At 44.0% G+C, this 22100-nt stretch overlaps 1 protein-coding gene across 15 annotated transcripts in view; it reads right to left on the reverse strand.

The window, feature by feature from the left end:
- Positions 1-21878, reverse strand: part of LOC117517476 (protein unc-80 homolog) — a 162615-nt gene extending 140737 nt beyond the window's left edge. For 14 of the 15 annotated variants that reach the window (XM_034178607.1, XM_034178599.1, XM_034178615.1 and 11 more), the window contains exons 1-10: positions 21716-21878; positions 21327-21375; positions 20552-20708; positions 15224-15564; positions 13832-13955; positions 13688-13752; positions 13431-13567; positions 4819-5092; positions 4604-4738; positions 1662-1878 (exon numbers count right to left, since the gene is read on the reverse strand). In XM_034178607.1, the coding sequence (XP_034034498.1) occupies positions 1662-1878; positions 4604-4738; positions 4819-5092; positions 13431-13567; positions 13688-13752; positions 13832-13955; positions 15224-15564; positions 20552-20708; positions 21327-21375; positions 21716-21807 (1591 nt within the window). In that variant the 5' untranslated portion in view covers positions 21808-21878. The remainder of the gene's footprint in view (positions 1-1661; positions 1879-4603; positions 4739-4818; positions 5093-13430; positions 13568-13687; positions 13753-13831; positions 13956-15223; positions 15565-20551; positions 20709-21326; positions 21376-21715) is intronic. The other variant, XM_034178511.1, reaches the window with a different exon arrangement.
- Positions 21879-22100: the final 222 nt, after the last annotated feature.

Consider the following 22100-nt stretch of genomic DNA (forward strand, 5'->3'; position numbering starts at 1 on the left):
AATCAGCTTTGTTCTTTGTTTTTTTATGTATATACACGACTGAATCAAAGGAGTTAGTTAAAAAAAAATGAATGACATGCACCATTGCTGACTCACATTTGATTTTTCCTCAACTACTTTTCCAGAAAAAAAAAGCAGAAATATACGAGGTCTGTCCATAAAGTATCATACCTTTTTATTTTTTTCAAAAACTATATGGATTTCATTCATATGTTTTTACGTCAGACAGGAAATGGCGGAATGAAAAGGACTTTTTTTCCATCAGAATTTTTTCAGAAGCTGTTAGAGACTGGCACCTGGAAACCATTCGAAAAATTTATCTGGCTTTCAGTGAAAATTTTACGGGCTTCACAGAGAATAAGGACTTTAACTACAGGTTTAAGGACCCCTTTAAGGACGGTCGGTGCGCCGCGCTGCGAGCTGCGACGATGCGGCACAAACCACTGGATCATTTCTAAGCTGATGGCTCTGTTGATACGAGACCGTCGTGTGCTCTTTCTCTGGTTATCACAAGACCTGGATATCAGCCATTTTCCGGCAGATTTCACTTTTAACAAGAGATTTTGTCATGGAAAGCCGCGCGGAGGCTTCGCGCGTCACGACCGATTCGCTGATGAAGCGAGACAAAGGAACACCTCCGTTTCGGAGTGTTAGAGGACAAGTTGGGACATGTCTATCTCGGCTTTCAGTGCTTACCAGTTGAGTGAGTATAAAAGAACTTGTGAAGAGCTGGACATGTCCAAACCTGTCCTCTAACACTCCGAAACGGAGGTGTTCCTTTGTCTCGCTTCATCAGCGAATCGGTCGTGACGCGCGAAGCCTCCGCGCGGCTTTCCATGACAAAATCTCTTGTTAAAAGTGAAATCTGCCGGAAAATGGCTGATATCCAGGTCTTGTGATAACCAGAGAAAGAGCACACGACGGTCTCGTATCAACAGAGCCATCAGCTTAGAAATGATCCAGTGGTTTGTGCCGCATCGTCGCAGCTCGCAGCGCGGCGCACCGACCGTCCTTAAAGGGGTCCTTAAACCTGTAGTTAAAGTCCTTATTCTCTGTGAAGCCCGTAAAATTTTCACTGAAAGCCAGATAAATTTTTCGAATGGTTTCCAGGTGCCAGTCTCTAACAGCTTCTGAAAAAATTCTGATGGAAAAAAAGTCCTTTTCATTCCGCCATTTCCAGACAATGAAAATCCGACGAGGGGGCGGGACCACTCCTTCCACAAGGAGTGCTCACAGGTGAATGACGTCACCGACAGGCGTGGAAAAACTCACGCATGCGCATGAGGGTTCAAGCATGTCTGACGTAAAAACATATGAATGAAATCCATATAGTTTTTGAAAAAAATAAAAAGGTACGATACTTTATTGACAGACCTCGTAGTGTAAGAGTATAATTAAATGGGTGCTGTAAGTTCAGGGGGAAACAGGATTTAAGAGCCACAACTCTGCATGCTGGAATATAAACGTCTTTTTGCCTTCAGCGTCTTTTACTCACACATCTCAGTGAGATCTATTCGGGAATGCTGAAGTCAATGAACTGGCCTAATTCACTAGCCAGATGTAGGAAAATGGCTCCATCTCACCAAATGGGAACTGAGCGGAGAGGAAGAAAACAGGCAGACTGAAATGTAAAACCAGCAGACTCTTCATGGCCCTCTTACCCATGATGGTGGCCTGCCAGCCGCTGCGGTCCAGACCCCGCCGCTCATCTCCTAAACCGGAGAAGCTTCCGAAGGAGAAGGTGCTGCGGGTGGGCGACACATCCAGGTGGTCCTCGTGGAGCAGGAATGGAACACCTATCCGGCGCTGACGCTTCTTCCCCGTGGGATGGAAAGGGATGGAGCCCTTCCTCTCCCGGTCCTCACGCCGGTTTTTAAACTGGAACAGAAAATTAACCAAGCAAAGGAATTCCGGGTTTGAGCCGAATGAATTGGAATGCAAAGGCGGAGTTTACCTCGGTCTCAGAAAATAAAACAAAACAATTATACACAGTTCCTTTAGTAGTGTTAAATTAACACTGTCTATGCTCCCACACAAAACAGTGTTAAATCAACTCTCTCAGTCAGTCATTTAGTTTTAACACTCTAATTTGGCTTGACAGTATTTTGAATGTGGCCCAATGCAATCGCCACAGTGTTAACACTACGATGTTTACTTGAGCTGGAGAAAACGGTGATCCAAACATTTTTAAGCCTGACTCCAAAGCTTTTCAATTTAATTCAGTTCAGTTTATTTTATTTATATGGCGCCAAATCACAACAAAGTTGCCTCAAGGCGCTTCACGCAAGTAAGGTCGAACCTTACTAACCCCCAGAGCAAGAACACAGGCGACAGTGGTAAGAAAAAACTCCCTGTGATGATTTGAGGAAGAAACCTCAAGCAGACCAGACTCAAAAGGGGTGACCCTCTGCTTGGGCCATGCTACCGACACAAATGACAAAAAAATTTACAAAACAAATATACAGGAAATGTTGCCGGTGCACAGGATGGGAGGGTTGCAGAAAGAGACACCACATCCATCTCTGGATGGAGCCGCACCTCAAACAGAGAGAAAAAACAGAGTCAAGCATCGGAAAGATAACAAATACAGTATAATGTGTCAGCATTAAAGAACAAGAAAAACAGAAGAAATAAGCCCTAAGCTTCACTAAAAGACCCAGACTTTAGATAAAGTTGAGGCTGTGGCACACTCCGTTTCCTAATAAAATAAGTTTAAGAGAGTGAAAAGCAAAGCTTGACTTTTCAGTTACATTTCTACCTTCTTACTGACATTTCTTTTTCCTTTTGCTCAGATAAATCAAGAAAAAGAAGGCTTTTTCATTTGTTTAAAGCTGTACGACCACAATAATTTTAATTATTAGCCTTTAAACAGGGGGTTCATAATATGACCTTGCCAATATGATGAAAATTCATGTTGTCTAAAAAAAATAATAAATTGTTCCCCTGATGGGGAAAATGTCAAGAGAACAGATGGCCTTGAAGTACATACAGCAGGGACCCATAAGGTACTGATGTCGTAGATCACCAACTTGCAGGAATGACGCTCGAAAGCACGTGGCATCAGCCAATCAGAGAAGAGGAAGGCAGGGTGATGTCAGCTGGCTGCTCTCTCAAATTAAATAGGCAAACATTGTGGGAAAAGGCTCTGAAACAGCTTATCTAGCTTTAAAGCGAGAAGCGTCTGTGTGCAAGTAGGCGGCTCAAATGTCTCTCTATTTGTCGGATCAGCATCAGCTTTCAGATATGGCTTGCACATAGCACAATGATGTGCATCCTTTATTCTGAAAATTTGGGGAATTAATTTTCAAAACCTTTACTTTGAAAAATTCATTTTGATTAACATTGTAACATTAATACTTCCATGATGGTGTGGCTGGCTGATGTTACTGGTAGCAAAGTTAAACAACATCAGCCAGCTCACATTGCTCGTACCATTTCACAATAAAATGTTTAATGCCATCATCCCACCAAATACTTTTACTGTGAAACGCATGCTGTCAGTGTTCCTTGCGACTGAGTTTAACTTGATAACACTGAGGAGACGTTAGCTAAAATCCATTTTTTGCTAACATCAACAAATTTCCCACGATTTGTACAACGTTTCAGCAAGTACATAAGCTGAATACAATCTTATATTTTCCCACAATTTGTACAACGTTTCAGCAAGTACATAAGCTGAATACAATCTTATATTTTCCCACAATTTGTACAGCGTTTCAGTAAAGACATAAGCTAAATAAAATCTTACATTTGCTGTGAGTTCAATTTTAAATAAACTGCGTTAAGGAGGTGGGGCCACTGAGGATTTGCTGTTCAGAAGGTGGAGTACTGTGTTTCAAATATTTTAAATGTTCTGTTTAATTTTGTCTGAATCTCTTTGCAATAACCTGTTTAATAGGAATCATTTTATTTTCATATAATTGATAATAAAACTGATTTTTTAAGATAATATGAAATACAATATTCAAATAATAATGTAATATAACATAAGTACACCTCTTTGTACATCCCACCTTCAAACACAGCCTCATACGACCATCCATGAGAAATCTACTTAAGCTCCCAATTTTTATAGGAATACAAACTTCCTACTGGCACTGCACTAGTTTCTGTATAAATCTAATATGTTTCTCATATTTTAGAAAAGTTAGCAAGAAATAAACACCTCTAAATCTAAAAACGCTGTTTTTGAAACCAGATAATGCCTGTAAAGTGATTTACAAGACATCTTATGGATGTTAGCGTGCACCGCAATCTACGCGCATCACCTGAGGTCAAAGGTAACTTTCTGTAATTTCAAAACCTCATGCATGTGCGCAGGCACTTCCTCCTGCAGACAGCATTAAAAAGAAAATAAAATATTGCTTATGAAATTCCTCCCAGATAAATATGTTCTCTTCATTAAAATGAGCTGTAATTTTGCAGTATGTTTCAAAAATAAACTGACATTATAACGCTTGGATTTCTGTAGAAACTAAATTTAGTCTGTTTAGTGAAATTTGAAAGCTTTAATTCACAGTGGGACACTTAGATATCTTGGAAATTGAATCTGCTGTGAGACAAAAAAAAAAGTCAGAGTAGACTGAGCAGATATCCGTCTGACCTTTTTGAAGATATTCATGCCCAGGTCAGAGGAGAGGTCAGGGACCGCCTGTCGGCGCAGGTTGGTCATGGATACTTTAGCAAACGTCTCCGTGCTCAGAGATTTTTCCTCTTCGTTACATTTCAGACTCATATCCTGCAGACACAAAGCAGAGGATAGATGCAGGTGATGTGACAGCCCAGAGTTCAGCCCAGGTGCTGCTTTCCTTCCGTTACCTGGGTCTTGTGGGTGTTGACCAGAGAGGGTGTGGCAGCCACCATGGAGCTGCTTCGTGGGCGTGGCAGAGGGGAGACCAGCGGTTCTGGGATGTATTCTGGCCTCTCCTCCAGGATCTGCCTCAGGCGCTGCAGGTAGTACATCAGGGCCCAGTGCATGCCTTCCTCCGTCCAGTGCGGCTGCAGCAGGCAGCGCAACACTGCCACGTCAAAATAAGTAGCATAGCGCGCACGCTGGGCAAGCGATACTGGGAGGCCAGCGGGGGCCGATGTCCTGGTGCAAAAAGAAAGGCGAGCAACATGACATATTTTACAACAAACAGGAAGGACAGTGCAGACACGTGGGCTGAAGTTTGGACAACGTACAAGCAATGTGGTGAAAAGGTTAGAAGGTTAGAAGTGCTCAAAAACACTTTAAAAGAAAGGCATCTGAACCAGACGCCCAAACCGTTCCTTCTGGATGCCACAGCGCTGCATGTCTGCACTGCTTTTGGCAGATGCAGAATGAAGAATTATGGGTAATCTAATTGTACAGAGGCTGTCTGAGAGGGACGACGTGCACATCTCACAATGTTCACAACAATCTCAGCTTCATGAATGTGAAGCGAATATTTGTCTGGAACACTGTGGCACTTTAATTTGGCTCTATAAAGCTCACTCACTCACTCACTCACTAATCTTCAACTGCTTACTCCAATTAACGGTCACTGGTGGGGTGTGTGTGTGTGGGGGGCGGCTATCCCAGCAGTGGCTCTAAAACTTAAAATATGAAATGTATTTTTAGAAGCTCTGCAATCTTGACTGAATATACATTTTAATTCATGAAGATGAATTGTTTTGGTGTTATGTTTTTAATAGTCTTCAGGTGACAAAAGTGTGATTTTAATATACAGTATACATACACAGTACTGTGCAAATGTTTTAGCCACATTTAATGCATCATAAATGCATAACAAATGATCAAAACCTGCTACATATTGATGAATAAATGTAAAATGTGTGATGAGTTTCAACTTTATTGATAAATGATATGAAAATTGGGTTCTATTCAGGTGGTATTTTTTTTTTTTTTTTTTTTTTTTTTTTAGTATATAAGTCCCACTAGACCTCAAAAACTATTTTAAGAAAAACACAACTTAAAGTATGAGTAATTGCATTTTGCAGTCATTTTTAATATTGCATGATGATTTGCAGCTGTGTTTGTGTGGTATTCTACTGGCTTACAAAGAATACCATTATACAGTGAGGAAAATAAGTATTTGAACACCCTGCAGTTTTGCAAGTTCTCCCACTTAGAAATCATGGAGGGGTCTGAAATTTTCATCTTAGGTGCATGTCCACTGTGAGAGACATAATCTAAAAAAAAAAAAAAAAAAAAAAAATCCGGAAATCACAGTGTATGATTTTTTTTTAATAATTTATTTGTATGTTACTGCTGCAAATAAGTATTTGAACACCTACCAATCAGCAAGAATTCTGTCTCTCACAGACCTGTTAATTTTTCTTCAAGAAGCCCTCTTATTCTGCACTTTTTACCTGTATTAATTGCACCTGTTTGAACTTGTTACCTGTATAAAAGACACCTGTTCACACACTCAATCAATCACACTCTAACCTGTCCACCATAGCCAAGACCAAAGAGCTGTCTAAGGACACCAGGGACAAAACTGTAGACCTGCACAAGGCTGGGATGGACTACAGGACAACAGGCAAGCAGCTTGATAGAAGACAACAACTGTTATGATTATTTATTAGAAAGTGGAAGAAACACAAGATGACTGTCAGTCTCCTTCAGTCTGGGATTCCATGCAAGATCTCACTTTGTGGGGTAAGGATGATTCTGAGAAAGCTCAGAACTACCCAGGAGGACCTGGTCAATGACCTGAAGAGAGCTGGGACCACAGTCACAAAGATTACATTAGTAACACATGATGCTGTCATGGTTTAAAATCCTGCAGGGCAGCAAGGTCCCCCTGCTCAAGCCAGCACATGTCCAGGCCGTTTGAAGTTCACCAGTGACTATCTGGATGATCCAGAGGAGGCATGGGAGAAGGTCATGTGGTCAGATGAGACCAGAATAGAGCTTTTTGGAATCAACTCCACTTACCATGTTTAGAGGATGAGAACAACCCCAAGAAAACCATCCCAACCGTGAAGCATGGGGGTGGAAACATCATACTCTGGGGGTGCTCTTCTGCAAAGGGGACAGGATGACTGCACCGTACTGAAGGAAGGATGGGGTCATGTATTGCGAGATTTTGGCAAACAACCTCCTTCCAGTAAGAGCATTAAAGATGGGTCACGGCTGGGTCTTCCATGACAATGACCCCAAACACACAGCCAGGGCAACTAAGGAGGGGCTCCGTAAGAAGCATTTCAAGGTCCTGGAGTGGCCTGGCCAGTCTCCAGACCTGAACTCAATAGAAAATCTTTGGAGGGAGCTGAAACTCCAAACTTGAAAGATCTAGAGAAGATCTGTATGGAGGAGTGGACCAAAATCCCTGCTGCAGTGTGTGAAAACCTGGTGAAAAACTACAGGAAACATTTAACCTCTGTAATTGCAAACAAAGGCTACTGTACCAAATATTAACATTGATTTTCACAGGTGTTCAAATACTTATTTGCAGCAGTAAAATACAAATAAATTATTAAAAAAAATCATACAAGATTATGTCTCTCACAGTGGACATGCACCTAAGATGAAAATTTCAGACCCCTCCATGATTTTTAAGTGGGAGAACTTGCAAAATTGCAGGGTGTTCAAATACTTTTTTTCCTCACTGTATGTATCGAGTAAAGCGTCGTGGCAGTGAGTCGTGGCCACCATGTGGTGTTGTGTGACGTGTATGTTGGACAGTTGTGAGTGCTACACATGCCTCTGATCACCACAAACACATCGTCTGTGTGAGAGTAGCTTTAGATACACTCTTTGTCCCTCAGCTGTGCCGTCGGATTCTGTCTATAAAGAAGTAGTTCCTATGTAGGCCCTGAGGGTTGTTGGTGCCGGTGCTTATGAGTCTATAACTTCCCCTGGATCGGACGCCAAACCAACACAGGTTACTTCCCCGGCCAACACTGGCACCCTTTCACAGCTGGGTGGATTGAGACAATGCGGATCAAGTATCTTGTTCAAGGACACAGACAGGTAGCATGAGAGGGATTCAAACCCAGGTATATATATTGGCAGGCCAACTCCAAGTCCATAAAAAGAACAGCTGGTGCCGAGACATAAAGCTGACAGAACCCAACACCCGTGTGACTTTTTTCCAAGGGTGCAAACACACTTCTCCCTGCTGTCACTCAACGTGACACCACATTCTCTCTCAAACACCCCACAAGATCCAGAAAACAAACACCTTACCCTTGCACCAAAATACAAAGGTAAGTCATTGGTAAAGTGCCTCGGAGGGACTTGTGCTGTGATTTGACACGATATAAATAAAGTGAATTTAATTTAAAGAACCATTCCAGCACCACAACCGTCAACTGTCGGGGTGATTCTCTGGTGTTTACACGTGCACGGCTAAGTACAAACTTAATTATGTTATTGCACGGTCTCTCCTGTAACCTGTCACCTCCCACCATGTTGCTTAATAATCCATCATAGAAGGATGGCAAACAAGGGCAGAGCCCCCCACCGCCACCGCAGCATCATCAAGAAAGCAGCAGGGGGAGCCGAGCCTGAGCCTACGTGAGTCCACTATAAATAAGCCGGAATGAAGGTCAGTGGTTTGTTGAGCTGCAGCACTGCACACTCAGACACAGATAACAGAACAGAAGACAGAGAGAGACAGACAGAGAGAGAGAGAGAGAGAGAGAGACATTTAATCTTGACTGTCATAATAAATGGAGCACGAAGCGACGGTCGATATCTACATGGATCACTGTGAGGAAGGACAGCAGAGGACGCTGGATCTGGTTTCATTGTCTAGCCAGTGCACGAAACGTGCACTCTGCCTTTTGCTGTTGAGTCAGGTTGCCGTGACAACCAAGTGACGACAGCCACCACAGGCCATCTGAGACGTAGGCCCGGCCACCATCTCAGAGAGGCAGCAGCCTGTGGTTGCCATGGAAACTGCCTCAGCATCAGCACTGCCTGAGTAGCGGCTCATGATGAGTAATTAATCAGAGGCACTGATGACGGAAATGATTTTATCTGGACTATACACTGCAGACCACAGGTGACCAGATTAAATAAATAAATAAAACAAGCAACAAATCATAATGTGTCAGATTTAGGTTGCCGGGCAGCTTTGATGAAGCTCCACCTCTTTGTGCGTCTGTATGCAGAAGGAATCTGCAAAATAAATTCAGGCTTCCAGCAAAATCCCTTCAAATGTCAAAGTTCTGCATCGCTGTGCGTCTCGTTTCTTTCAGCTCGGTGGTTAAATCTGCTCACAAACACGGATGCACAGCAGCTTCAAATTGCCACAGAGGAAAAAACAATCTGCACTGAGTGTGAAGAAAGAAAACAGGACTAAATCCCCGCCTGCGTTACCTTGTGACTGCGCAAACAGCCTGCAACGCTGCGCCGTTCCCCTGTTTGTAGCTGCAGTCAGCTGCTGCCTGTCAGGAGAAGGATCGCAGTGGCTCCTCTGCCTGTCAGAACGCGTTCAGTGGATGGTTTACTTGTTTCTACCTCTGCAGGCTGAGCTTTGATTATACAACACTGCCTCATGTTCTTCTAAATTCTTTGGAACTTAACCATCTTTTATGGTAGCGCATTGCAAGGAGGTCATGTTTTCTGCAGTTTGTTGGTTTTGTATTCAAAAATCCACTGAAACATTTAAGGACATGGGTGGCTCGGGGTAGGGGGGCTGAAGGGGCTGTAGCCCCCCAAAGAATTGCAGCAACCACCAGAAAATAAAAATAAATAAATCCCGTTTTCTCAGTGACACAGTCTCCCTTCATGTTATGATTTCATTGCTGTTACTGTTCTGTGACACAGTTCTGAATAAAGATCGGATCTGGGAGCATGCACAGGTGCAGTGTAGCATCCACCGGTAACTGGAGACCTCGGAACCACGTGACCTCGGTACCAGTGGTACAGATACAATCTCGGAACCAGTGCAATCTCAGAACCACATGTAATGTAATACAACTGTTCTTTTTCCACATACATCTACATAAGATATAAATTTATAAAATAAAAATGCCCAATTTTTTTCCTTGATCTCTTTTCTGATGACCGTTCTGTACAATAAAAGCTTTCCAGATTAAGTATTTTTAGACAAACATTTTAAGACAGTAATAAAAAAAAATACATAAACACAATTCTGGACTATTTACTCCTTTTCGGTGTGCTGTTGATAAAATTCAATATATGATTCTTGAAGTGACAAATATTAAGGGAGATACATAAGCCAAAATCTATTTTATGGCATTAATATATGTGGTACTGAGATCATAGTGGTTCCAAGATCACTGGTCCCGATGTCAAGTGGTTCCGAGGTCTCTAAAAATCCATCCACCACATTACGGAGCCGTCTTCAGTCCTGGATGGCAAACATGCAAGCATACAGCCAGTCCATCTCCACCTCTCTAAGATAACTATGTATCTGTCGCAGCCCAGTGAAAAAAGGTGAAGGTGCAGATCAAAACATAAAAGTAGTAACAACTGAAAGACTTCGGGTTAGTATAACAAGGTTCCTGCAGCAAAGAAAATGTAATGACTGCTTTGATTTTTCTATGCTTTTGCTATTTGGAAAATTTCATTTTGACTATGATTGACTTTGATCCATATTCTGTTTATTCTGATAACGGGTTCAACAAAATCAGGGTCAGGATTCACTGCTTCATTGTTTGATCCCAATTTCTTTTATCCTGGTTGCAGGATCAGATCAATCCAAACAGCAAGGCAGACCATGACAAAACCACAACCTACTTGGTGAGCTTCAAAGATGAGCAATTAGGATCAAAGATTAGAGATCAGGATCAGTGATCAAAGATTACTGACTGGAATCAAAGCCCAAGATCAGCAATCAGAATCAGAGATGAGAGACTGGGATCAATGATCAGTGATCAAAGATTATTGATCATTATCAAAGCCCAGGATCAAGAGTCAGCAATCAAGATCAAAGATGAGTAATCAGGAATAAATAAAAAGATCCATATCATGGCATAGGAATCAGGGTCAAAGTGTTCGGGATTAAAGGATGTTATCAAAGACATCAAAGGAGTAAATCTCTCACATGAAAGGAAAACAAGGAGGTTTGTCAGACTGTGGCGGCGGTACACACCCTGCGAGTGTCCTTCTTGTTCATCTGTGACATAAAGAAGCTGAGACAAAACTTTCAGCATGTCGCCACACTGACTGACGGTTTTTATTTGTCCACTCTGGATGCAGATTCTGCATTACGGACAGCATTTGCTGCCAATCAAAGTCTTCACACTGAGCGCAGATTGAGGAGAAATCTGGCAGCTAAGATGTGACACAACAGACGCGCTGTGGGCAGAATAAAACCAAGCCAGTGCGCTCCGTGCCAAAGCCGGGGCGCTGCCAGCGCCTTACTTCAGCATAATTACCCAAATGTCACATGACAATGGAAATGCTCAGTGGAGACCAGAATGAGGAGAGACAGGACTGTCCACAGAGGAGGCGGACCTGTCCGTTCACGCACCGCTGTCTGAGCAGCAGTCTGTGCTGATGCGCCAAACGCTGAGCCACGACCAGAACGCCGGCGCTGCAGCGTGATGAGTCCAAATCACTTCAGCAGCTTTCAAGCAGTTTTCTGCTCCATGTTGGTGACAGAAATCAAAAATACATCACAGAGTGTCTAACTGTACTGAGACTTCACAGGAAGCACTCCAAACTCTAATCCTTACTAAAGGACCACCTGTCCACCAGATCTGCAACATTAGCCAGATCTGGACCTAATTATATCGATGGGTGGACTGTCAGGTGATCCTGAACACTCACCTTTGATTGTGATCACTGACATTTGTTTCTGATTACTGACATGTCACCCCGATCTCTTATCTTTGACCCTGGTCCCTCACCTTTGTTTCTGATTGTTGGCCTGAGATCCTGATCTTTTTTCTTTGATCCTGGTGCCTTATCTTTATTTTTTTAATTATTGGCCTGTGATTTTGATCTCTTATCTTTGATCCTGGTCCCTCACCTTTGTTTTTCATTGTTGACTTGTGATTTTGATCTCTTATCTTTGATCCTGGTCCCTCACCTTTATTTTTAATTATTGGCCTGTGATTTTGATCTCTTATCTTTGATCCTGGTCCCTCACCTTTGTTTTTTCATTGTTGGCCTGTGATCCTGACCTTTTATCTTTGATCCTGGTCCCTTATGTTTATTTTTTATTATTGGCCTATGATTTTGATCTCTTATCTTTGACCCTGGTCCCTCACTTTTGTTTCTGATTGTTGGCCTGTGATCCTGATCTTTATCTTTGATCCTGGTCCCTTATCTTTATTTTTTATTATTGGCCCATGATTTTGATCTCTTATCTTTTATCCTGGTCCCTCACCTGTGTTTCTGATGGCTGACGTGGGATCCATATCTCTTATCTTTGATCCTAATCACTCACCTTTGTTTCTGATTGCTGATCTGTGATCTTGAGCTGTTATCTTTGAACTGGATCACTGACATTTGTTTCTGATTATTGACCTGTGGTCCTGATCTCTTATGTTTGATCCGGGTTCCCTCACCTTTGTTTTTGATTGTTGACTTGTGATCCTAACCTTTTAGCTTCGATCCCGGTCCCTCACATTTGTTTTTCATTATTGACCTGTGATCCTGATATTTTATTTTTTTATCTTGGACCCTCACTTTCATTTCTGATTGCTGACCTGTGGTCTTGTTATCTTATCTTTGATCCTGGTTGCTCACCTTTGTTTTTGATTGCTGACCTGCAATCCTGATCTCTCATCTTTGATCCTGGTAGCTCACCTTGGTTTCTGATTCCTGACCTTTGATCCTGATCTCTTATCTTTGACGTTGGTCATTCAGTTTTGTTTTTCCTTGGTCACTCAGTTTTGTTTTTGATCGTTGACTTGTGATCCTGATGTCTCATCTTTGATCCTGGTAGCTCACCTTGGTTTCCGATTGCTGACCTTTGATCCCGATCTCTTATCTTTGACCTTTGTCACTCCGTTTTGTTTTTGAATGCTGACCTGTGATCCTGATGTCTCATCTTTGATCCTGGTCACTCATTATTGTTTCTGGTTGCTGACCTGTGATCCTGATCTGTTAACTCTGATCCTGTTTTTAAATCATGATTGATGATATTTCCTGATCATTGAACATTGACCTCGAGATCACAAACGTTTCATCCCAGTTGGTGAGGTTTGATGTTGATCTTTGATCCTGATCAGTAACTTTTGAGCTTGATTGTTGACCCTAGAAACCTGAAGCAAACTGAGACATTTTGATGCCTGAAGCAGCACATATGCGATAATCTATGATGATTATCAATAAACAGAACCACAGTCTGGACTGATGACCTGCACATAATGCATCTAACAGTGTGTGTTTAATGACAGAAAAGATTAATCGCAGTGTTTCCTGCCAACAGAATAATCACAGTCACGTCACTGGATTCTGTTGTGATCAAATTATTTACTGGGAAATTTCCACTAAACTAATTAGACCCACTCACTTTTTCTTGGAAGGACCTTTGATGGGCTGCTGGGAAGGACCACCTGTCTCCACCGAGTTAGCACGGCGACAGCTCTGCTCGCCAGTGGCCGGGGAGGAAGAATCTGATTGGGAAGCCTCACAGACCACCTGGAAGCCCTGTGAGAGGAGCAGAGAGGGATGTGAAGAGGAACAGGAAGCCAGAAGGTTAATTAAAGGGGTCTTCATCTGCTGCTGGTGGATGTTGACATTGAGTTGTCACGGGGTTGGCTCACTCACCGTGGGACCTGGGTTAGCAGAGCCACAGGGACTGCACTGGTTGTTGCCTGGAGAGTTCCTTTTGGCTGTTTGGGGAATCTTTGATCAGATTCTTTATTATGCAGAGTTTCTAAAACTAGAAGTGAGATTTGTTATTGTTTTTACCCATCACAATGTTTCTGAAAGGTTTGATGAGCGCTGTGAAGGCGGGGATGTCCGGCTGACGGTGCTCCCACATGGGCTGCCATATGACCAGACCGCTGGCCAATCGGAACGTCAGGTCAGACTCCTACGAAAAACAAACAAACAAACAAAAAAAACCCAAATAAAAACAACATAATTTCAACATGAAGCAGATTACACTTAATGACAAATCACCAGTTCCTCATTGATTTAATTCTCATCCAATCAAAGCAAAGAGTGATTTGTAAAAGCCAAGATCAGGTTTTGTTTTTCAGGATTTGCTTACAGTGCGATCGATTCCAAAAACCGTTCAGCTGGGAAACACAGAGCAACCTCAGGAGTGTTGTTACGTGACTACACGAATCAATAAGTGTGGTGATAAACACGTGCATGTGCATGAGCTCAGTTACACAGCAAGATGCTCATATTTTTACAATAATGTGGCTGATGCACTTTGGTTTGGTTTGCTTGTGTCCACATTCCCGCCATAGGAACAGAAATTGTTGCTGTTAAATGCAATATCTATAAAAAACGTCTGTTTGCCAATTAATGGATTTTGATCAATTTGTTAGTTGTACAAGAAATGTAGGCCTCGTCTGGCATAGACAAGACTCCATTCTAGGATTCCAGACAAAGACACAGTAAACTTTACATTAAATTAAAAAATACGACTACTACAGTTGTTGTTGTTGTTGTTGTTGTAAAGTAGGATGAATAAACACCTGTTGTATCTGGTCTGAAAATAACTCCGTTGAATATGAAGGTGGAGCTGCTAAAGGAGGCGGAGCCAGGACATCAACGAAGATTTTTTCCACCCGTCAAAAAAGTAATCTTTTTACTAATGAATGAGGAAAGCTCAGAGCCTTGTTGAGCTATAAGAGTAGAACTGGACAATGTTTGTAATAATTGGGCCAATTAAGATCAAACTTAGTAGATATCTTACATTTGTGTGCAGATCAAGATCTAACAGAAAAAAAACAGTGCCAGTTCACTTTAAAAAAATTTTGTTGTTTGTTTTTTTACTTTATGAGAAAGATTTTAGGAATGACACTATTCAATTCAGCATAATGAAAAATGTTGAATTTTTTACAAAATTAAAAAACAAAAATGGATCCATAATCATTTAAATAAAGGTGATGCCAGTGGAATCTTAAATAAACCTTTTATCATTTTCAAAATGTAATGTTTAGGTCTTTGGCAGAGGTATGTGCTCAAATGCAGTGGCCCTCAGGGAACACCTAAACCTACACATTTTCCAACTGTCCCTGTTCTACAGAAACCTGATCAGCTCATTCGGGAGTCTGTTTGTCTGAGCGCCCCTGAATGAGTCCCTCAAGTGTGTTCACTTGTTGTGTTTGTCCTTCGGGTACAAACCTTGATCCGGTGAATAAGCGGAGCAAACAGGAACACAAACAGCTCCACGGTGGCCATACTCTTGTGGAACAGTTTGGTTCTGGCGTGCTCATCCTCCTCCAGCAGGGAACTACTGTGCTGCGGCCCCGAACTCCCTAAAGCCGAGCCGGAACAGGAGCCGGGCCCCCCCGGAGACGAGCCTTGGTTCCCCACAGGCTGCAGGAAGGCGCTGCTGCTGCTGCCTCCGGACCAGCCGTGGCCCAGGCTCGGCTCGTGGTTGCACTCCTGTGCGGCGTCCAGCAGCATCCAGTGCAACGTGTGCAGCAGTTTGGTCTCAGCAACGCCAAGTTTGTCCTGGTGGCCTGTCAGGGTCAAAGGTCAGGAGTTATCTATAGCTGTAGTGATGTAATCCAGTTTAAACTTGTGCAACATTCCATGTAAAATGGGAAGTCGGCAATTCCCAGACCAAATGTCAATGCAAACACGAAGCCAAATATAAACAACAACGTGGCTGAAAAATTGTTTACACACTTGATATTAAACTTGTCAATGTAAGTGGCAGAATGTTGTGCCTAGTAAAGTGTGTGCTGATTATATACAACGTTTGGCGAACAATCTACATCCAGCACTTTGACATTTATGCCCTTGGCTCTGCCACAACCATTTACAATTCAGTCCAACCACCAGATGATGGCGCTGCACATACTAAGCATATCGAAGACGCGGGTCAGGGCAGTAATATCATGCTGGAAAAAAGGACGACATGGCTGTTGATGCACGATGTCACGATGCCTGATAGTGGATGCATTTCTTTAGGTGCAGTTGCCAGGGTTAGTTTCAGGGTCAAGATTAAACACAGGGAGAAAAGGTGAAGGAGAGCCTGTAACAATGAATGTGTGATATGTACCTGGACAAGGCTGCAAACGGGTCAAGTTTAACAGATGCGGACAGTGAGGGACGTGAGCGACAAACACAGAGACAGCGAGAGAGGGAGCTAGACAGAGAGAGAGAGAGAGAGAGAGAGACGCCATGCAGTATGGGCTCACTTCTTGTGAAACGGTGCCTGTTGTCTTCACTTTTTATTTCTGCTATTCTTCGAACTTCAAACTGGATCTTTTTGGGGCCATCTGAAAGGACATTCAGTTACCCAAAATAAAATTTGAATGTTGTCCTGCTAACAATGTGAGCTGTCCGCTACTCGTCCAACCAAAAGGGCAGTTGACCTGTCTACCTTGAAATCAGAGCTGGATCAGCAGAACCTGGACTGTGGGTTTCTGGGAGTTAAGGTTCACTTATTTTCCCTGAAAGCACGTTGAAGTTGCCACGAACAGAAGAAAGAGGCTGACTGGATGAGTCAAGCTTTCAGACATCGCAGAGCCAGAGCTCAGCTTGTGAGCACAAGCGGGAGCTAAGCCATAATTTGTTACCGCCAGTAAACACTTAAAAGTCTGCATTCAGATAGTCACATGTTGGGTGATGCCAGTGTTGAGGATGGATTCTAAAAGACTTTCACAGTCAGACATTTGGATGCCTGAAAATTCTGTTTTATTAGGGTTTGAGCCAGACCCCTGAAAGGTGGCAAGTCACGAGCACATAGGGCAGCAATACCTACCACCCATAATTTACTCGAAACACATCCCTAGTTAATATTTTATGTATGATAACATCCCGCGGTGGAGGTAGCTATAGCTAGGGGTCAATGCAGGATTACACAACACAACACTGGGATCAACATTTAAAAATGCTCCATTCATGTTTAAAACTATACTAAATTATATTCGTCTGATCAAAAACATTCCAAAAAGGAATAGTTTGAATGATCTTTGAATGAATGTTATGAAGTTAGGAGGTTAAAAAAAGTTTTTAAAGATAGTGGCAAACGTCAGTTTTAGATTGTACAAGCGACAAAAATTAAAGTTGCTCCAATTTTGGTAAAAAGTTATGCAAATTGTTGGTTGAGTTAATAGAGTTCTAAAAAAGAATAGTTTGCACCATGTGTCATGCTTAGTTAGTCATGTTACGGGGTAATGTGTCATATGTCATAGAATCCAGTAGATGTCAACCTTGTTAGACCATGACTTTGGAGAACAAGGAAGGATTCAGGACAATCAAAACTATTACATTTATTAAACTTATTAGCTCAGCCAATAATTTGCATCACTTTTTTCTTTTCTTTTTTTTTTTTTTTTACCAAAATTGTGTCAACTTTAACTTTTCAACTCTGTACAAATTCAAATTAACCTTTCACCTGTCACCATTTTTTTTCTGTTTTTACCCCATGACTCCATAGCTTTCAGTCATAGACAGACCAAACTATACCTTTTTGGAATTCCTATTAGCAGACAAATAATGTGGTGTACTTTTTCAATATGACTGGAGCATTTTAAAATGTGACCCCTATATAATCCTTCATTGACCTGTAACTGGCCATAGCTACCAAGATGGGTGGGATGACCAATATATGTTGGTCCCTATAGATAGGTGACCAAAATGACACAAGATTTGCCACCCTGGGTGGGAGTGAACTAGCTATCTGGCCCACGAACTATATGCAAAACACCATGGCACTTGCACAAATTCAATTGGATAGAGCATGAAAATGTGTCATCCATCCATCCATCCATCCATTTTCTTCCGCTTTATCCGGAGTCGGGTCGCAGGGGCAGCAGCTCAAGCAAAGCCGCCCAGACCTCCCGATCCACACACACCTCTCCTACCTCCTCCGGGGGAACCCCAAGGCGTTCCCAAGCCAGCCGAGAGATGTAGTCCCTCCAGCGTGTCCTGGGTCTTCCCTGGGGCCTCCTCCCGATGGGACGTGCCCGGAACACCTCTCCAGTGAGGCGTCCAGGGGGCATCCGGAAAAGATGCCCGAGCCACCTCAACTGACTCCTTTCGATGTGGAGGAGCAGTGGCTCGACTCCGAGCTCCTCCCGAGTGACCGAGCTCCTCATCCTATCTCTAAGGGAGCGCCCAGCCACCCTGTGGAGGAAACTCATCTTGGCTGCTTGTGCTCGCGATCTCGTTCTTTCGGTCGTGAGCCAAATCTCATGACCATAGGTGAGGATCGGAACATAGATCGATCGGTAAATCGAGAGCTTTGCCCCCCTACTCAGCTCTCTCTTCACCACGACGGTCCGATACAGCGACCGCATCACTGCAGATGCTGCACCGATCCGTCTATCGATCTCACGCTCCATCCGTCCCTCACTCGTGAACAAGACCCCAAGATACTTAAACTCCTCCACTTGAGGCAAGGACACTCCACCGACCTGAACAGGGCAAAGCACCTTATTCCGGTCGAGAACCATGGCCTCGGATTTGGAGGTGTTGATTTTCATCCTGGACGCTTCACACTCGGCTGCAAACCGCCCCAGTGTATGCTGAAGGTCCTGATTTGACGAAGCCAACAGAACCACATCGTCCGTAAACAGCAGAGACGAGATTCTGTGGTTCCCAAACCAGACCCCCTCTACACCCTGGCTGCGCCTAGAAATTCTGTCCATAAAAATAATGAACAGAACCGGTGATAAAGGGCAGCCCTGGCGGAAGCCAATGTGCACTGGAAACAGGTTTGACTTACTACCGGCAATGCGAACCAAGCTCCTGCTGCGGTCGTACAGGGACTGGATAGCCCTTAACAAAGGACCCCGGACCCCGTACTCCCGGAGCACCCCCCACAGGGTGCCCCGAGGGACACGGTCGAACGCCTCCACAAAACACATGTGGACTGGTTGGGTGAACTCCCATAAACTCTCGAGCACCCGATGGAGCGTGTAGAGCTGGTCCACTGTGCCGCGACCAGGACAAAAACCACACTGCTCCTCCTGAATCCAAGGTTCGACCATCGGTCGAATTCTCATCTCCAGTACTGTGGAATAGACCTTACCGGGGAGGCTGAGGAGTGTGATCCCCCTATAGTTGGAACACACCCTCCGGTCCCCCTTCTTAAACAGAGGGACCACCACCCCGGTCTGCCAATCCAGAGGCACTGTCCCCGATCGCCACGTGATGTTGCAGAGGTGTGTCAGCCAAGACAGTCCCACAACATCCAGAGACTTAAGGTACTCAGGACAGATTTCATCCACCCCAGGAGCCTTGCCACCGAGGAGCTTTCTAACCACCTTGGTGACTTTGGCCTGGGTAATGGATGAGTCCACCTCTGAGTCCCCAGTCTCTGCTTCCTCTTCGGAAGATGTGACGATGGGATTGAGGAGATCCTTGAAGTATTCCTTCCACCACCCAACAACATTCCCAGTCAGGGTCAACTGCTCCCCACCCGCACCGTAAACAGTGCTGGTGGAGAGCTGTTTCCACCTCCTGAGGCGCCGGACGGTTTACCAGAATCTCTTTGAGGCCGACCGATAGTCCTCCTCCATGGCCTCCCCGAACTCCTCCCAGACCCGAGTTTTTGCCTCTGTGACCGCATGGGCTGCGGCACACTTGGCCTGCCGGTACCTGTCAGCTGCCTCCGGGGTCCCACCTACCAACAAAGATAAGTAGGACTCCTTCTTCAGCTTGACGGCATTCCTTACTTCCGGCGTCCACCACCAGGTTCAGGGATTGTCACCCGCGGACAGGCACAAGAGACCTTGTGACCACAGCTACGAGAGGCCGCATCAACAATGGAGGTGGAGAACATGGTCCACTCAGACTCCATGTCTCCAACCTCCCCTGGGATCTGGGAGAAGCTCTCCCAGAGGTGGGAGTTGAAGACCTCGCTGACAGAGGGTTCCGCGAGTCATTCCCAGCAGACCCTCACGATACGTTTTGGCCTGCCAGGTCAGACCGGCTCCCTCCCCTCCCAGCGGATCCAACTCACCACCAGGTGGTGATCGGTCGATCCTTACCCATTATGGAAGACATTTTCCTGCTCAACCAGCTCAAACGAGACATCTGATGCATATCATTTCATAAAAAATTGGTCATCATTAGTGACCAGATGTAAGTTCTGCAAATTTAGGTACATGAATAGAGATCAGAGTCAAAATAACCCTTTTTTATATCCTGTAAATAATAACGGTCCGGTCTTGCTGTTTGGTCTAGGAGGACGGTTGGATACATCCTGACATGCTAACTTGTGAAAATTGTTATTATCAAACATGCATTTTCATTAAAAAAAAACCCTAAAAAAACAAAACAAAAACAAAAACAGGCCAATCTTTAAAGAAATGGCTCTACTGTGTCATTGGTGAACATTTGAAAATGTCTACATGAGTTTGTCATTTTGAACACAGGACATACAGTCACATTATCTTGCAAGTATCCATTTGGACTTTTAATGAAGCAGGGTGTCTGCCAGCTCAGCCCCTAAAATACTGCGTATATAGCGAGTGCCCTGTGTGTCCATACCCAGCTTGTTCCTGTTGGACAGCAGGATAGAGGTGCAGTGGAGGACGTGAGGCAAGGCGGCCTGGACCAGCTCCCAGCGGGAGATGCTCTGGATGGCCTCTGACAGGGCCGGAGACAGCCCGTGCAGCTTATTCTCCACCAGCACCCGCTCAAAGGACTGGGGCAGCAGCCAGAGGGAGAGAAAAAGACACGTCAGCCAAACACTAAACCTTCTCTCTTTGACCATCTAAACTGCCCACATGGCCCCAAGCGGGGGCAAAGCCTGTGGGAGAGGCACAGTGGCAGCTCTGATTGGAGCCAAAGTACAGAGTCAACATTGTTGTCTTAATTCTGAGTGGGCAATGGGACTTTTGGAGAGAAGTTCTGCTCCTTTCTGTCTACAAAAGTGGTTTTCTCTGCTCAGATTATTCCACTGCCTACTCAGAATTTACACAAATTTGATTCCATACAAATGCCAAAGATAACCTGAATTCAATAATAAAGAGTACTTAAGAAAAATAACTAAAAAACTCAGATTCAGCTGCTCTTCCAGGTGCATTAAACGCGATGAAACTTTGACTGCATTCAAGCACAATATTAAAAACAGAGATAAAGATGATATTTAGTGCACACATAATTTTGATCAAATAATAAACCGTTTATCCGCAAAATTCACACGTGCAAAAATCATCTCATGCACAGTCACGATTAAGGCATGAATATAGTTCTATAGAAAGCTCCATTATGAAATGAGAGATTATGTTCCCACATCTGGCACATTATCAAAATGACTCACCACACAAGATGCTTCATACTGTTTGCCCAACTTTGGTCGCAGGAATGCACTAGAAAATATAATATATACATATGTTCACAAAAAAAAAGCATTGAGGAATGGAAGCGGGCAATGTGAACATTTATGTACAAAATGACACGAAGATGATCCGCAGTCTTCTGCACAGTTTCCGTGTAAATTACAGGTGTGACATCACGCAATCTGCATCATTTCCATTCACTTGCAAATTCACGCAGTCCTCCATTTAACACAATCACAGCGGTGAATGATCACATCTTCATTTGGACGCTTCTGTGCGTGCGTCAAAATCGACTCCGCCGCAGCTGCGCTCAAATCCTCCGCTTTTATTTGCGCAAACGACCAAACACCTGTTATCAGCTCGTACCGACCTGGTCTGCCTCCACAGGAAGGTCTGGATGGGAAACGGGATTCCCTTCCCGCACTCCTGCTCGTTGTCGTCCAGGCTTTTCCGCTTCACCATCTTGGCCGCGGATACGTGTGCGATCCCCGGCGCGCGGCGCGACGGCGGCGGCTCTGCCCAGGTGACCGGCGCGTGTCGCCTCCCACCCCGCCCTCACCGCACGACCGGGTCCGGGTCCCTGCGTAAAATGGCTGCGAGAGAGAGAGAGAGAGAGAGAGAGAGAGAGAGAGAGAGAGAGAGAGAGAGAGAGAGAGAGAGAGAGAGAGAGATGGGGGGGGGAATCCTCTGATTTCAGCACCTCCCTCAGTGGACAGCGACAGTTGATCGACGTGTTCAGTGTGCAGCTGCACCAC

The sequence above is a fragment of the Thalassophryne amazonica genome, chromosome 1, assembly GCF_902500255.1.
Source record: "Thalassophryne amazonica chromosome 1, fThaAma1.1, whole genome shotgun sequence".
NCBI lineage: Eukaryota > Metazoa > Chordata > Actinopteri > Batrachoidiformes > Batrachoididae > Thalassophryne > Thalassophryne amazonica.